The sequence below is a fragment of the Osmia bicornis genome, chromosome 13 (genome assembly GCF_907164935.1).
Source record: "Osmia bicornis bicornis chromosome 13, iOsmBic2.1, whole genome shotgun sequence".
NCBI lineage: Eukaryota > Metazoa > Arthropoda > Insecta > Hymenoptera > Megachilidae > Osmia > Osmia bicornis.
Genome location: NC_060228.1, coordinates 5,050,718 through 5,068,468, shown reverse-complemented (window position 1 = coordinate 5,068,468; position 17,751 = coordinate 5,050,718). Strand labels below are relative to the sequence as shown.

Sequence of the window (17,751 nt, the reverse complement as noted above, 5' to 3'; positions counted from 1 at the left end):
AAAAAGTCTCTAACGTAACAGGAGGATGGAAATGTTGCCAACAACGTCTAGGTTCCGTTTGATTTTCCGATTCGTGGCGCCCTCTAAGCGCTAGTAAATTGGTCGGTAAAAGGGACACCATTGAAACAGACACCATATTGATTTTTATAAATTTATTGAGAAACATAACTTATTAACGAATGTACATAATGATAACTTAACGCTAAATGTATTTTATATGAAAATTATCTTAAATTTAGAGTTTGGGATATGAAAAGTTGGATCCTAAGAGGTTACACTCTTAAGAAGCAACTTCTTCTGTCGCGCCTTCGAATTCGAGCTTCACTTGACACTCTTCGGGTAATCCTTCAACGTCCACTTCCGATTCTGGTGCATTTAACATGTTTAGCGTTACTTCCGCCGATTTCCCCATTAACCCTTGATTCGCCGTTTGTTGTTTCGATACTTGCTGTTGTTGAACAACTGTCGACTGTTGCGTTGACTGTTGGGATAACATTTGTTGTCTGATCGGCATTCCAGCTTCTTCGAATGCTTTCTTCTTTAACGTTGTCCGAATCTGAGAGCTGGAAGGTCGAATTGACCGGTTAATATGGCGTCGAGACTGACGCAGAGAAATTGAGGAACAACCGTGGGCTCGATGCAGCCTTTGTTAACTTACACCGTTCGTCCCTTGATGTGCTCACTTATTTTGTTCAAATCTTCGCTGAAGGTCTTTACCGAGTGACGGAGCATCTCAATTTCCTCGTCAGTCCATTTACTACAGATTAAGCGACACAGGAAGTTAAGTAAAAATACAGCCAGATATTATTTTGCGGTAAAGCAATATCAATACAAGTCGTGATTATCATATCATTGGAAATTCAAAGAAAATCTCATACAGTAATTGGTTATCTACATTCATTCATGATCACATAAAACATAAATTCGAACTTAGTATAAAGATAAACAACATTTATCACATTCATATAAAAATAAAATAAAGTAAAAATGATAAAAATATTTATTCGAGTTTGATCGTTTGAAAACGAAACTTAAATATTTAGTGGTAGGTTTCTCATTGGTTAATCACTGATACCATGTGACCTCCCGCGTTTCTCCAACGTCTATAGTGGTTGCGTGAATTTAAGCGGAAGCATAAAACTCATTGTTATATTTGCAATAAAAAGCAATACAATATGTGTTAATTGTTCAATTACCCTGCCGGTGAGTCCGTCGTAGGATGTAATTGCATAGTCAACTCTCCGAGCTTATTAAATGCTGCTCCGGCTGCAGTGAAAATTTCACCAACCTAAAACAGTAATGAAATACTTATCGATCTATCAAGTATGTAATTAACACTAATTTTCTGCTTGTTTAGATTTTAGTTGAACAGTTAATACACTATAACATATATCGCACAATTGTATGGGGAAGAAAAATAATAATAATAAAAAAAACGTTTTAAGATGTGATCATAACCTAACCTTATGCCCACTCATAGACTCCATTGCTATAATACTAGAGGGTAAAAGCACGTGACTCCCGTAGAAAAAGAAAGACGAGCGGTGGGGAGAATGACCGTTAAGAGTTATATGGCGGGAAACTCCCTAAAATCGGCGACAACAACTGCCTTTTAACTTACCTTGCTCGCAGAGTTCATGTCAATTTGTGTTGTACCCGTACTTCGCCATCAGACGAGCAAATGTACGCTATTGCCATCTCGCGTCGTTCTCAGAATCTTCCTTTAAACAACTGGAACCTGTGACTTCCTTGTTGTTTCTTTTTTCTTCCAATCTCCCATCTTTTAAACTACTCTACGATGGGGTTGTTTAGTTGATATTAGATTTTCAGGGTGTATATAATACTAAAGACTTGTATGATTAATATTAAAATTATTCAAAACATAAGAGTCATATATACACCTTAAAACTTGGCTTTAATTAATATACAACACTTAGGCAGATAAACGTAATTAGGTATGAAGATTAAACACGTTTATTAGATTACTTACACAACTGGAGAAACTAAATATCGACGCGGAGATGTAAAAAAAAATATAATGTAGGATTTTAATAGATATAATTTATTAATTAATTATTGCAAAATATAAAATTTTAATTAGATAAAATCTTGCAATATATCTGCGCAAAAATGTAGAAACATAAGAAATTTTCAAAAATATAACAATAAGTTAGTTAACAAAGAATTATAAAATTAAAAATTGTGGAGAAATAAATTTCAATAATAATAATTAAAAACAATTTCGCAACATAGCCACGCGTAAAAGTTATAAAAATAACAAATTTCAATAGATATAGTAATAAATTAATTAATAAATTGTTGTAAAATAAAATATTTCAGTTAAGTAAATTTTAATAAAATAATAAAATAAAATTTTGCAATATTTATTTTAAAAGATATAACAATAAATTAATTAACAAACAATTGCAAAATTAAAAATTATTATTAACTAATTGTTATTAACAAAAATGTCAAATTCGTTTCAAAGTAGTTTGCGCGAGTGCAGTGAAGCGGAACGTCATGCTTTACTGCGCGCCGCGGCGCGCATCTCCTATTGTTATCGGTGCTCGACCTAGAGTGGGGATAAATCTAATCAGTCTTGTCGCGACCGCCGAGGTGTACGGATCAACCTGTCACGTATGACAGGTACGCGTTCATAACGCGAGTGTTAGTACACGTGGCCTCCCATGTGTTATTGCCCATGTGTATTAGTGTGTGTGCCTATGGTGTTTCCCATGCATCTTGGAATATTTATACGGATTTATCAGTGTTTTATGGTGTAAGTCCCCACGTGTTAGTCCCCTATTTTATGTTGTGTATTTTGTGGTATATTTGTTTTAGGTGGGTCACCATCGTAGCCACCTCCTCGTAGTGTGACCTGGTAATTGATATCGCTTTCTAAAAATTACTTTTAGAAAGTAAAAATTTTTTTTGGAAAGCAATGATTTAAATTCAAAATTTATTTTCGGAACTGCAATACTAGTATGAATGAAAAAAAGTAAAACTAAAGTTCGTATGCGTGAATTGTTATATATTATAGGAAAATTACATTCATGTAGAACAATATTATCGAATAAATAATGAATGCAAATTAATAACGTAAATTACAGATCATGATACAGATAATTGTTATCTTGATTTGACGATTTCATGTTCGTTGATGAAACATTTCGAAACGAACATGAGTGGAATAAAATTTACAAAAATCTTCATTTCGATTCCGAGCCCCTTAATTACTTATATTCATAATTTTCCTTTGGTACAATTTTACATGCTTTCTTAATTATTTACGATGGTACGTGCGAATAAATAATAAATTGCATAGTATTAAATATAATAATGGAAACGTCGATCACTCTTGCTTATGGAATATAGAAAACGATGTCCTGGTAATCCTTGTAATTTACAATAATTCACATACCATCTAATTCATTTTCTATAATATAATATTGATTTTAAATCATTTATATTAAAGAAAAGAAATAAGTATTAAAATTTAAAGTCACGTACCGTTAAATGAGGAAGAAAGTAAAGATTAGTCTCTTTGGTAAAGTTAAATGTAGAAAAGTGCTCAAATACTAAAAATAAATTACAAACTGATTAATAATAATTATTCACTATTAACGTATTGTACAGGTATACGCTTAGGTTTATTTATAAAAACAGAATGCTTACTGAATACGTGGTGCGTTATGTGAATCTACGAACGATATTTAACCCTTTCAATCTCGATACATTCTAACATCTCAACCTTTGTTTCTCTTCAATTTTCATTCTGTTGAGCCATTACCCATGGGTCATCTTGGACCCAAGGTAGATTATTAATAACCGAGTGTACATATCTTGGACGCGTCCATCGATTTTAAGAAAATAGTAAAATAAAAACTTAACGAGGAAAGAAATAGTTGGGAGATAATAAATTACGGGCATCTTAAACTATGTTATTATCATTAGTATAATATAACAGTTAATTAATGAGGCGATACTTTGGGAGAATATTTAAAGAAATATCTGTCTCTAAATTAATTGTAAAAATAAATATCAATCGATTTCTTCGATTTCAATAACAAAAGTTAGAGAAATGATTTGTCATTTAAGGGTTAAAATCTTACAAAATCCTGTTAAACCTTAACAATAATGAAATAGTAGAAAAGAAAATTAATTATAAACGAGCCTCGGAATCGTAGCTAATATAAAAATCTACATAGAACTAATAACTTTTTCTCTTAGAATTAATGCATAAACGTTATCATTATTTATCTGCTAACAATGATGGTCGACGAAACGATTAATCTAAAATTACAGCCGCTTAAAAATGAACTTCTATAAAACGTTGATGTTGGGTTAAAGAACTACTTAATGGTCGTAGAATCGATAAATCGATGGCACGGAAAGTAATTCACGACTATAAGAAACGTCTTTCGATTTAAGTTACACTCTCAATATTTTTAGGTACATTGTCTTTCTATCTCTCTCTCGCATGCACTCTTATCTCTTACTCTCTTCAATTAACTTTCTCAACACTTACAGTAAATTACATTGTTCCTATTTACAGCGTGATATACATACAGATCGTTTCTCTATAAAAGTCGTTTCGCGGTGCATCTCATTTGCATACCTGTAGTCGAAGTACAAAACCGCTGTAACTTCGTTGAGATCAACCGATTTCCTGTTCACACAGGACTTATGACTACTTACATGATTTTTAATCGCGATCGATCCGAATCGATCGGGATTAGATACTCCATCGACCTGTTTTCTACTTTTCTCGTATTCTTTTTTATCGTTTGTTTAACGTGCTAATTGTTTAGAGACTGTGAGATGATTATTATATGTTGAGATCGATCGATCGTCGATTCGTTTCGTTCGATCGTGTCGTTTTCGTTCGTCAATCAATTTATCTGATCGTTAACACCTTGTTCCTGTGTATTGGATTTCAATCGAGAGGAGTTTGAGCGATACTGTTGATTAGTATGATTATATTAATGCAGCGTGATGAGCGTGATAACTTGTGCCACGAAAGAGCGAGAAACAGAAAATTCTGATTCGTAACAAAAGACCCGTATTTTTGTTTTCTCGTCGATTAGGCAGTAAGTTTTGCAGACAGTCTTCTTGATCGTTCGACAAGAAATCATTTCTTTATGTAGCTTTCAAACAACCGAAGAAACATGTGCGTGATTTTTGTTAAAAAGAAAGAACATAACTTGGCAATAGATTATTGTACGTATACGTAGGTTATCAATTTGTTATTGTTAATATTACCGTTAAACAGGCAGTGTTAATTTTTCCTTTAACTTTACTACGTCGTTACTGGTACAATTCGATCATTATATTTTATTCATAATTAGTTTGGTTAATTAAAGAATTCTTACAATTTAAAAACGCTCCAGTATCCGACTTCAGAAAATAGAAATTATTGTATCGATTATAGACAATTTTTCTTTCTTTACAAACAACTATCCCGCGTCGTTGAAATGTAACTAATTTTCACTTAATTGTGTCTTATTTTTAATTCGGAAATTTTCTAACAAACTCGCTTAAGTGCAAATTTTCTATAACATCGATCGTGTCTTCAAATTTGCTTTTGTCTTTTTAATGCGAATCGTTCGTTTAGATATCAAAATCTAGGTACAATGATAGTCGCTTTCTCAGACTTGACGACTCACTTCCGGTACCGGTCGCAGTACGAACATTACACGCATAAAATATTTCTCTCTTCATTTACAATTTAACTTTTGCTAATATATTTTTACCCAGAATTTCGAGTTCATCTTAAAAATACCACCCTCTAATAACAACAGCATTTTCAACAATTAATAAGAATTTTCAATCGGTGGTCGAAGAATTATCGATCGAATTCTCCAGCTCACCGAAGCCGTATTTACAGACACTCGTGTTACATTTTTGAACCGGATGGTCTAAAGCTCTCATTCACTTCCGGTGTCGGTCATAGGCACGCATGAAACGATTTCGCTAAGAGAAATATCAGATTTTGTATGCTTGCGTTCAAATGAACTTCCGGTATCGCAGTGTTCGATCATTAAATTTCCAATTAATTTTTGGATCCACTAAATTACAGGCTAACGAAATACGAGTAGTTGGCGAAATAGAAAGAAAATACGAAAAACATCACCACCACGTGCTTGTTTCCGGTACCGGGCGCGAGGACGAAGATTACTCAACTTCCGCTCGAGGAAAACAACGATCGATCGACGGGCGAGGATCGCTTAATTCTCGAACGTGCTTTACAGCGGCTTCGTTCGTGGCTCGTGCCTTAGAAACTCTCGATTAAAAGCAGTACTTCCGCGTGCTCACTTCCGGTACCGGGCTCAAGGACGGGGGTCGTCCCTCGCGCGGGACACCCCCCTCCTCCTGTCAGCCGTAATAATAGCTTTTCGTGTTCAGGCTCCGTGGGTTTTCTGGGCGCAAAATCGTGTGTAGGCTGTCAGTGCCCACCATATGGTTACCCAGATCCACCCTGACGCCTGTTTTACCAGGGTGGTGACCTGGTGCGGGGTGAATCGTCGTGGGTGACATGGGTATCCTCGTGTCCGCGTAATAACGATCGCCGTGAAGTCTCTCTGCTAGTTGGGTTTCTGGGATTCTGAAAATCAAATTTTCATTCCTTTCACCATTTGCCATTCTAAAAATTTCAAATATTATAATTTATTTTATATAAAAATATGTGAAATACTAACCTCGTGTCTTGCATGGGAACTGGCATAGCGGTCGTAAGATCAATATCCGCATCGATCTCTGAAATGTCATCGGTAAATCCATTAGGAAGCGGTTCGTTATTCGCGTGAAATTTTGCATCTCTCTTCGCGCGATGACGGCTGACAAGAAGTCGTCCAATTACCAATCCCAGAAAGATTAGAATGCCAGCTGTGACCGACACTATGATGTAGAGGTAGAATTTCTCCTGATTCTCTGTATCGAGGGAATCGTACAATATTTAACACAATTATCCAAAGAACTTTGCTGTACATTAGCATACGGTATAAAGTTGGGTACTCTAAATCAAAGATATTAAATCGCATGCAAAATCGCTAGAAACTTGTTCTACTAAAGAAATGCAATGCCACACACAAGTGCTCAATCCTTTCAACTGCAAACCTTGAAGCAATTGAATCATTTCGTGTTATATATTTTTCATTTTTCAATATTTCATCTCTTCAGTTTCTTTTATACAAAACGAAACTCAAGCTCATACATTTTCCAATTAGCAAATCACATTGAATATCAAAATTAATACATCATCAACACGTATTAAATAAACAAATAACGTTGACAACCAGAGAAATGAAGGGTTTCTAATTGATCCAGGCCAGATAAGGTTACCGATCACAGATAATATCCCGTCTGCTAGTAATTTTCTCGCAATCAATACGAGTGGAATCTTTCTTTACCGACCTGTGTAAACGCGAAACTCTTCAGCATCGATTAAAAAATCAGCTGAAGGGATCAATGTTGAACTTACCGGGGAAACGAGAAGAGAATGGTGTACTTACTCGATATGAATGAATAGGCATTGATCCATTCATTGATATATCCGACAACGACACGATCCTCTTCAGGAACGGCGTAGACAACCGTGGTGCAATTAATCGGTGACACGGTACTGCTGGGTACGTCTCTAGCGCTACTGTCCACGTTGTTGTCGAACATTATTGTCCCTTGATTAATCGTGGGTGATAAGGGCGAGTCTTTCGCTCCTACACCGAGTGTCTTAAACTTGTTCGATCGTGTGTCCACTGTGTATACGCGAGAAATAAATGAATAGAGGATGTTGATCAAGAAGAGGTGATCGTAACTTGACGAAAATGCAGTGATGGGACTGGTATCATTGTATTAAATAATCATTATTAATCAATCAGCGACCATCCCTGTTATTTACAAGAAGCGAAGAATCAGCTGATCGTTTTACACATAACAGAAATGAACTGAAGAAAGACAGACGAAACGTGTATCTCGATAATAATTGGTATTTACACTCCAATCAAATCTAATGAAAGTAAAATGTATTTTACATATAGCTGCAGATTATTATGTACAAATAATTGGAAACAAAATGATCCTCCACCAAAATTGCGAACGTGTGTCGTTGTTATGTAGTTGCAATTAATTAGAGATATTAAATGAGTATTGTGTAAGTGATAGAACAGTCGCAGAAAATGTGATACTCGAGGAAAATATTGAAACAAGGTACGTGACGAATTTTACTACAAATTGGAAGCTGTGCTCGCTGAAATTGCAGCTATTTGTGACAGAAGGTAATTAGGGTAATTTTATGGTGTGTATACCCCACTGAAATTTAAATGAAGCATGTACAACGAGTAGTTTCTGAGGGTAATTCACTGTGCTTGCTAGATTTCAAGCTGAAGCATTATATACATATACGTACATACATCCGTGCAATTGGCACGGCTTGTGCTTTTAGTTTCTCTTCAGAATAAAAGAAAGGTCGTCAGATCATGAAAGTTGAATTTCCCGTATAATGAATTCTACGCTTCTAAAATTAAAATTTTCTCCGAGTTCCGAGGAATATTCAACAATTTTCTGCTTCTCAAAATACCAGCGAAATACAGTCTGAATTTCAATGTTCACAAATAACATACTTCTGTGATCAACAATTTGCATTGCAAAATTGAAGTTCTTCCATTTTTTTTTCCTCGTTGTTACTATTCACCATAAAGAAAGCTATTTTCACGTTGAATCGTCGTGAAAAAAAATATGTTTGAACCTTCAAACGATTCATCCTGCGAGACATTAAACGCAATTTCAAGCAACATCGTTCAACGAGGCAACAGCGTGTAAAATACAAAGGGCCACCCTCTTCATCGAGCAACTTAAAATAATGGTGAATGCGAGGGAGAAACGGGCCGATAACCCGTCCGGCGTGTCGTTCACCCCTGTTTTTTACAGATCGACGGATCCGCAAAGAAGACACCGATACTCTACGGTTTCGACAGCTTTTCAGACCTCGGACAAGCGATGGGGGATAGATATTTTTCAAGGAAAACTCCTCTCGTGCTGCATGCCAATGCGAATGGAAATTCAAGGTTCGCGTGTATCATACATCAGCACGCCGTGGCGGAGCTTTGTCACAACGTGCCGCAGGAATACGTGAACAACGCGCCCGGTATAATCGGTATGTATTGTGTCACGTAAGATCGAACTTCCATGAAAATGTCCTGTCCCCGTGGCGGACGAACAATTTCAGGATTTGAGAGAATTTCATGGGTTATTCGAGATACGACAAGAATGTTGACGTTTCAGAAATTGTGATGCTGGGACTTGATGAGATGATAAAGCACAAGTCTATGTTTGTTGAGAAGAAAATGTAATAAGAAAAACGCAGAATGCAATTTTAGTCAGGTTTACTGAATCGAAATTGATCTTAAACGTTGACTGTTTAGACGAGTATAAATAGCAGTAGGTAAACTTACAATCTTCACAAGGATGATTCTGTTCTTCCTGTTTATTTCGTTCAAAGAACTGAGCTACTTTGTTCCGATTCTATAGAGGAATACTCCAAAGACACTGATTTACATAAACTAAACCAAGCCAACGCTGCGATGCATTTTTGCTGATGCGATTGCATTCCCACGAGAATCAGCAAATTACCTACTGTGAAATTCCGAATCATCATCGAGTTCTTTATTTAATGTATCATCGAAAACACAATATTTTTAAACATTATTATAGTATTAATTTTGGAAATGGGTTTGGTGTAATTTATTCTGCATAATTACCTCAAATTTGTCAGAAAGTTTTGTTCCGATTAAGGAACCACGATCAGCAAAACGAAAAGCAATTCAATCACAATCAACATTAACTTTGTAAAAGTTACCGGGGATGTTTCATTTGGACTTCTGACAAGAGCAGAGAAAACTTTGTTACAAGAGATTACCAAGATAAATAAAATCTAATGAAGTTAACAAAGCCACGGGGTTTTACATTATTTACATTGGATTTTAAACAGTTCAAGTAAAAGCTTCACGGAGAACTGTATTTGTGTGCAATCGAACGGTGCCTTGGAGTTTCTAGCTTCCCAATTAGCAACTTTGGAACATTTGCAATTAATGAACATCGTTTTACCGTGGATAGAATTCTGGTTTCGAGTGTGTTCATTTGAAAGTCTGCAAATGATCCACTAATTTCGTATGGAAAATCAAATAAAATATTTAAAATATATGGAGCAAAGGGATACGTTTAATTATTTCGCCGGGGAAAATATATATTTCCATAATTCACAGAAGTTTAATTATTGGTACTGATTAAGTTAATAAATTATAGATTTCCATAATGATGATATAATATTTATTTTTTCGTTTAAACAAGAATTCATTTGTCTCCACAAGCTGATAGATAGAAAAACCAGAACAATTACTAACACACATGCATCTGTTCATGCAAACGATTAAACAAATAGGATATTTAGCAAAATTAATGGACTGAATGTAATAAAAGATAAATATAATATATTGCATCGTTACTAGTACATATTGCAATATTTCAACATGACTTATTTTATATTTTTTTGCTATCAAGATATATTTTTGCATATTATTCATATGTATATATGACATAATATATTTTACAAAATTTCGTGGACGATAATACAACACTCTGCTTATCATTTCAAAATTTTATACGATGGTTTAACACCTCTTTGTTTAAAATTTTGCTGAATATCCAGAAGATAATAATCGCGCTTTACATTGCATGCAATTAATTAGTTCTATTTATCTGCACTGACACAGGAATTTAAAAAGTCACGATTGAATTTAGGACATTGAATAGCCTGTGCTTTCGGACATCAAATTTTCCAAAAGCGATTTCTATAGATCTAATCAGGATTCGATTGAGTTCATAGTGTTCCTTTGTATTGATAGTGAATTGCTTGCCGATAGACCCATCTGTGACGGAACAATTGTCAGAGCAACAGCATACTAATACAAATGGTTTCGATATCCCTACGTTTCGAACGCTATTAATGCGAATCAATTGAGCAACAGTCTATTAGTTCGATAGAATGCTTTTCCTTAGTGTGGCGATCATCCATGGGGAATTTCTCGTATTCACCTGGGAAATCAAATTCATGCTATGAAATTCTGGATATTTGGAATTATTCACTTGGTGCAACCAAAATGGTTCGTTTCAATTCTAAAACACTAATCAATTTTATTTTACTTTACTCTGATCAAATATTTCATCGAATAAATCATGGGATATTATACAACAATGTAATCCCTTGAAGCCGGATATTCAGAATATCTCTGAGATTCCATGAAATTAATCGGCAGCACGTTGCATTTGACCCAGGTTGTTTTACGATTGGACATAGTGTTGTTTTATTACCAATAATCGTGTCAGGCGTCGGGCGAACAAGAGCTGTTTCATTAGCAGATTTATTGACTCGTCGCTTGTTCGCCATCGAAATTTATGGATTCCGTTTAATTGTTCACCGATCGTTGGCGTCTTTCCGAAAATTGAACTGCATATCCTGTTGACGGAATATTAATTTTATGAAATTCTAGAAACAATGGATATCGTGGAATTTAAACATTTTTTCCTGAATTGTTGTTTGAAAGAGAAGTTCTGAAAATTTGGAGTATTCATGTTAAATTCCCCCGAGTTTAAATTGGGAAACAAATTTTTCTACAAAATATGAAATTATTGTGTGAATCCTTGGCAAGCTTGGCAACTGTTTATTGAATTTTTACAATTCGATGTTTCATTTTTATAAAATAATTTTTATGCGAAGCAATGAGAAATTAAAACTGAAAAATAATTGCAATAAAATTTCAATTCAAATCAACTCCATTTTTAGTTAACGAGAATCTCGTTTTTACATTTTTTAAATTGTTTCAATTTTCATTGTAATTGAGATCTTTTAATGGAGGATTTCATATCCTGACGCGAAACGAGAATTTCAATTACATTTTTATTTTAGAAGATTTTTATCAATTTTCTGTGGAGATTTGGAAATGCGCAATGAGGGAAACGCTGCTGTGCAATGTTAGCTTGATTTAATGTCCGCATGATGATGGGACAGACAGTGAATTAATGCGTGGAAATTTGGTAGCTGACGGCTGTCTGATCGAAATTAGATTACGCCTACATCATATTAGTATACTCTCATTACTAACGTCAAATTGGTTATCGATAGTTCAATCTTCGATGTAACGTTGATGCTAGTCTTGATTGCATGTAGCCTCATTACAGTTGGGGACAATTAACAGTGACCAATAACAGAGGTCTAAGGCAATCGAAAACAGATTGCTGCATACCAATTTCATCACATAAAAGTACCTCCAAAGTGTTGAAAAAATTTCATGAAATAATTTATGGTGATGAATATAATGGATGGAAAGTATGATAACAGGCAGTTTGTTCCTAGTGAAAATTCGACCGTGTTTCCAGGCGATGTCGTAAAGTTTGTTCACGATCACAGGCTCCAGGTACAAGGATGCAGAAATTCTCGCCTGAAGGGATCGAAAGTTTGCGCAACTGCATCAGCCATCTCGGTAGACATTGACACTACGACAGCTGTTCGATAATTGCTTCTTCATCGATCTAGTTTGACTTGCACCAGGCTAAACACGAAATACAGAGGGTGATTCTCCTGCTTTGATACTCGACTTTGTGGAGCATGATCAATTAAATTAATTTTCACATATGATCACTGCTGATGATCAATCGTTCCTGTTAGAGAATTTATTTCTTATTTCATCTTATTAATTGACGACTTTCTGATGAATCTTTAACTAAATGAAATTTCTAATATTCTTTTCAAACACGACTTTCGAAGTATTTTAATCCATCGCTTGTTTCTCTGTCAGGATCGTTCAATTAATGCAACCTTTGCCCGATCAATTGGCAATCTACTTAAAAAGTAAAAGCTCGTTTCACGTATCGATCGAAAAAATTTAATTCCATTCAAGTCTCATTGGTCAGAGCGTTCCACTTCGATTCGGTTGGAATCCGTTAGAATGGAAAGATCGATTATTAAGTTCTCTTATTTAATCGTTCGCGAGAGATTATGCGAGAATTCTCATCGAAAACTTCTCCAATATTTTCTTCGTAAGGGAATAAAACGACAGGAAGGCCCGAATCGAACTTTGCCAAAGATAAGATCGATTTTATTAGATTGTGGGACCGTCGGTCATTATCCTCAATTAACGCTGTGATAAAATTCGAAGTATGTTATTAATTTAAAGATTTAATAATAAGATCTTCTTCCTCTACATCGCCTTGTTTCATAGAGATGACTGATATGAAATATTAATGCTTCAAAGATCAGCACCTTCTTCACTCAAAATCTTTTACTCTCATGAGAATCACCCTGGGCGCATCGAAACCCTCGGAATCGGCGCAAGCTCGTTCGAGCGTGCCCTGTAACGACCGCTTTCTCTCGCGAGCGAGCTTCCTGTTACCAGCCGCGCAGATAATTCAAGCTTCTAATTAAAAGCACCCATACCACCGAATACTGGCCACCCTATTCTGGCCAGGAACGTAATAGTTCGGCAAAGTGGCTATAGGTCTAGCCGCGTATAAGCGCGTGCCCGAAAGCGGAAGAGGCACACGCGACGCGATAACGTGCTGTTACAACGTCCCTGTTCATTATCCGCGTTTTGAATTGCAGCATGGCCGGTCGACAAAAGAAATCGCGAACTTTATGGGGCGGCTTTGTCCGACGAACCACAGGCGCCGACATCGTCGTTTGGCATCGAAGGCAATATCGTCCGGACGTTATCCAATTTCGCGAGACCTCATAGGAAACTTCTCTTTCGTTTCCTCTTCCTTCTCTCTTTTGTCGTTCATCAGTTTCTTTCTCTCGTTTGGCCATGATTTTAATTCTTCCTCGAAGCTGAGCAACTTTGCTTCATTTTTATTGCCCTTTCAATATTACACACCATTTTCTCGAATTTTGACTAATTCTGCGTTTTTTTTAATTTCTTTGAAAAAAGAAATAGTTGTTTTTTTTACGAGGAAAAAATGAGTAATCCTGGCTCGTAGGAGTTTTTTCATATTTTAACAAGGTCGAACGAAGAATTTTAGGAACTCTCAACGCGGGTGGCATTAAAGGGTAGCGCCTGGAGAAAATTGGATTTTGAGGAGGTTTGATTGGATTAAAAGCGATGCCAGAGACACGCGTCACGAAAGGCAATTTCGTTCAGTCGACTAATAAACGCTGGCTCGCTTTTTCCTTCGCTTCTTTCCCAGCCGGTTACTTCACGGTTTTTGATGAATGAACCCCTCCTTTCCAATTTCCAATATGAACCTGACTTTTCGCGTTAATTTTCTCGAACCTTTAACGGGACACGACGACGAGATAATGCATTTTACGATTCGTTTATCTCTGATCGTTAATGACAAGCCAGAGTTTAAATCGGAATCTTACAAAACGAGTAAAACGAACTGAATGGATTCTAGATAAAATTCTTGAAGAATTTTAATCCCTTCGCTATTAATACGAAATATACTGTCGCTCAAAAGAGATAGTTAATTATAAGGGATACTATATCCTCTTTGAAGATAATCTACACAGATAGTGACTGTAAAAGGCTGCGAGTGCATTGTATCAGAGAGTCACGTAATTACAGGTGCATACACACTTAAGCTTCTCGAGTCCTCGAAACTGTTCTTGGACGAAAGCTCGTCAAGTTACCGCGGTAGATTTCGAAGCACTGTTCCAAGTTCCGGTTACGTGGCTTTAATGAGTTGGTCGTCGAGGCGTGTATAATATAACGCAGCAAACTACCTGCCCAATTTTGTCATCGTGATTAAGTTGAGGCTTCTTCAGTCACCATATTTGCTCCTTTAAGAGCATATTACTGTTTCTTATTTCAAATACAATTTATCCATTTCTGTTCTCATTTAAATTTGTAGCAGCTTTTGCATTATCTCTTTAGGTTCTTTTTATAATAGCTCAAATTGCGTTAGCTAGTTTCCTTTTTTCCATGATAAATGATTTTAGAATAAGAGGTTTAATGTTCTTTGGTGAAAGAACGTCGCTAAAAATTTTAAATGGAATTTGAGGATATAATCCTTAGAAACAGTGCGTGGCTCTTCTTTTTTCACTGGCATTCTTCTAACAGCAGTGTCACGAAAAGAGCTTTTATTGTACCGCTAAAGTTAATTAACATTTAGTCAGAGACCGTAGACGGGACATGAATATGCGAGACCTCGCTGATGCAATTACGTAATTTTGTACCTTTCCTCGTTCGTCCAAATCTTCTTTCCTGACATCGAAGCAAAAACTGAAGGGACTGCTTGTTATTTATGCAATGGAAGCTTTTAATTAAAGTCTGACACAAATGAATTTTATGTCCAATATAAGAGCTTCTGTTTCATTATCAAGTGATACATGAATTTATTTGAAGAATAAGCTTTTTAAATAGAATTGCAATTTTTATCAAGCTTTAAGCTTCTTATATCATTAAACCGTGTCAGAAAGCAATAAATAATTTCCAATTAGATGGCATTCATTTTAAAGTCGTCGTAATGATAATACTATTTACGAAATTAACAAGAACATTCGTAAAGATAGAATAAATGTAGAATAAAATTAATTTAGTTCAAAATGTAAGTAATTGCTCGATAGAAAAACATTTGTGTTAATTTATATAATGATACCAATAGAGAAGTTCGCCCAGTAAATGTTGGGAAGCAAATTAAGCGAAAATAAAGTAAATTTTCATCGAACAAGTTGTAGAACAGGTTTCAAGCATCCCTGGGTAAAGCATCAAAGTAAACGTATTAAATACAGTTTCACGGAGTAATATGCAGAGTGGGTCGAGTACAAAGTTGTTTAATATGATATTTCAAAGACTCATCCCCTCCACGTTAAAGTATTCAAATGAAATTAAACGAGTTAGGAGAAAGTGGCTAAACAGGATAAAAAGAACAAAACTCGTGGACAAAGGCATCGCTTTCATTCTTTTTTTTTGTACTTTTCTCAGTCCACTCGAGAATCTGAGAAGTAGTATCCGAAGCGAGCAAAGCAAAACTCGCGACTGAAAGCGTTCGAGTGAATAGAATTCCAATTAAAGCTTCCTAGATTCGCAAAGGAATCTTTGAAATTCAAGTATCGCGATTTTAGTTTCGTCCCGTATCTCGTTGAAACTACTGATAATTAGAAATTTTTTGGATAACGAACGAGTGTTATGTACTGTCCTCTTTGTGCGGGAATATATCGTGATATGTGAAAAATTTCAATGCAGATACTTTTCATCCAACGTGCGTTTCAAAATAACTTTGCTGCAAAATGTATTTTTCCGGTCTTCTCTGATCCTTTGTAATCCTTCTCTACTATTATACAGAATTTAGGTTAACAAAACGGAAGAGTTTGAACCACAACAGCGCTGGAAACACAGGGAATTACATCGAACAAAGCAGTCCCAGGACGAAACAACAACCCTATCTCACCGGAAGGAAACCAGTTAACTAAGAGTCCTGTTAATTAAACAGTCGCGAAAACTTTCGAAACAAACGATCCCTTCAGACTGGTGTATCAAACCGCGGAGAAACAAGTTTTTTACCTCTCTCCGAGGGAAAGGTGAGAGGAAACTAGCGTCTTGGAGGTAGCGGACCGTGAAAAAGGGACGATTGTTTTCTTTTTTCGCCGACGCGTTGCTTCATCATGGCCATTACTGTACGCCGTACATGTAGAAGAGTATGGTACTCTTGCATCGTTTGAGACGAGCGTTCCCGCTTGAAAGTTTTTCGTACGAGACGGAAAACAGTGAACAGAGAGAGAAAGCACTCAGAGAAGGGAAAAAAGTTTCTATGTATCGCAACGTGTATTGTTTAGTTTGAAAGGGTAGCTCGCGTTTAAGTACACCTGGTAGTGTTTCTTTGAGATTTACCGGCCTGTGTTCGACTTGGAAAGGGTAATATTTGTGATTTTAATAACGGAAGTGTGAATGTAGACTCCATACTCGGACGATTATTCGAATTATGTACTTGAAGAAATTTTTAAAGTACGTGGAAACTTTTCCGGGGCCGACTGTGGGTCAATTGTAAACCAAGACCCACATCAAATATTGAAAAATATTTCAATCTTTTCTTCTATCAGTCGATGAAAATCATTCTGAAAGGAATCTCCGTTTTCATAACGAAATGTCTGACTCGTTGCACGACCAACAATCGGTCCACATGATTAGAATCCAGCTCCCATCGTGGTGGATCGTTGACCAGATTCCAGGAAGCGTATCACGCTTTGAGCAACGACGCCCGTTGAATCTGTACTCCTATTTTCCGTGTCCGCAACAGGACGTGTGCCTCGGTTTACAAATCCGACGGTATCGATTTCCTATTAGTATCAGGTAAACCGTCCAGCGTTATTGGCCAAGTCTAGAGGAGGCACAGTAGTCGTGAACGGTACGGATCAGCCATAAGAGTTATATGTATAAGTCATAAAGCAACACGGTATCGGCGCTGCATTAACCTTAATTACTTACGAGCATTAATGCTCGTATATGCAGTGGATGTTAACGACTTTGGCCTGCTACTGCCGATCGTTTACGTAACCGTGAATCGTGTGTCAGTGCAGATTGAACGTGATCTTAGGAAGACGATCGTATAAAGCAGACATGCAAGGTGCAAGCTTGAAACATAGCTGAAATTGATGCAAAGAAAGCATTAGATAATAGAATCGTCAATTTCGTTCATTGAATAAATCGACAATTCCACCAATGAAGCTTTTTAAAGCTAAAAGATGCCATTTCGAGAGCAATACGA

The 17,751-nt window shown here is 36.1% G+C and overlaps 2 protein-coding genes across 10 annotated transcripts in view; both read right to left on the bottom strand.

The window, feature by feature from the left end:
• Window positions 1-137: 137 nt before the first annotated feature.
• LOC114877028 (chromatin complexes subunit BAP18) lies at window positions 138-1,733 on the bottom strand. Of its 2 annotated transcripts, none has more exons than XM_029189112.1 (4): window positions 1,622-1,733; window positions 1,197-1,288; window positions 659-757; window positions 138-563 (listed from the first exon to the last, which is right to left on the bottom strand). In XM_029189112.1, exons 1-4 carry the CDS (start codon window positions 1,637-1,639, stop codon window positions 281-283), a joined length of 492 nt encoding a protein of 163 aa, XP_029044945.1. In that variant the 5' UTR covers window positions 1,640-1,733; the 3' UTR covers window positions 138-280. The 2 variants fall into 2 exon arrangements, with proteins under 2 accessions (XP_029044945.1, XP_029044944.1); XM_029189111.1 differs by lacking the exon at window positions 1,622-1,733 and adding an exon at window positions 1,464-1,559.
• Window positions 1,734-3,014: 1,281 nt separating this feature from the next.
• LOC114877023 (protein eva-1 homolog C) overlaps window positions 3,015-17,751 on the bottom strand; it is a 223,931-nt gene continuing 209,194 nt past the window's right edge. For 5 of the 8 annotated variants that reach the window (XM_029189103.2, XM_029189097.2, XM_029189098.2 and 2 more), the window contains 3 exons: window positions 7,512-7,754; window positions 6,699-6,930; window positions 3,015-6,625 (listed from right to left, as the gene is read on the bottom strand). In XM_029189103.2, the coding sequence (XP_029044936.1) occupies window positions 6,376-6,625; window positions 6,699-6,930; window positions 7,512-7,754 (725 nt within the window). In that variant the 3' untranslated portion in view covers window positions 3,015-6,375. The remainder of the gene's footprint in view (window positions 6,626-6,698; window positions 6,931-7,511; window positions 7,755-17,751) is intronic. The other 3 variants (XM_029189099.2, XM_029189102.2, XM_029189105.2) reach the window with 2 other exon arrangements.

Excerpts from the sequence above, each read along its gene's own strand:
- LOC114877028 (XM_029189111.1), bottom strand. The coding sequence starts at position 1,487 with ATGGAGTCTATGAGTGGGCATAAG. Across the intron at positions 1,289-1,463 it reads AGTCTATGAGTGGGCATAAG|GTTGGTGAAATTTTCACTGC; the intron begins GTTAGGTTATGA and ends TTACTGTTTTAG. Across the intron at positions 758-1,196 it reads ACGACGGACTCACCGGCAGG|TAAATGGACTGACGAGGAAA; the intron begins GTAATTGAACAA and ends CTTAATCTGTAG.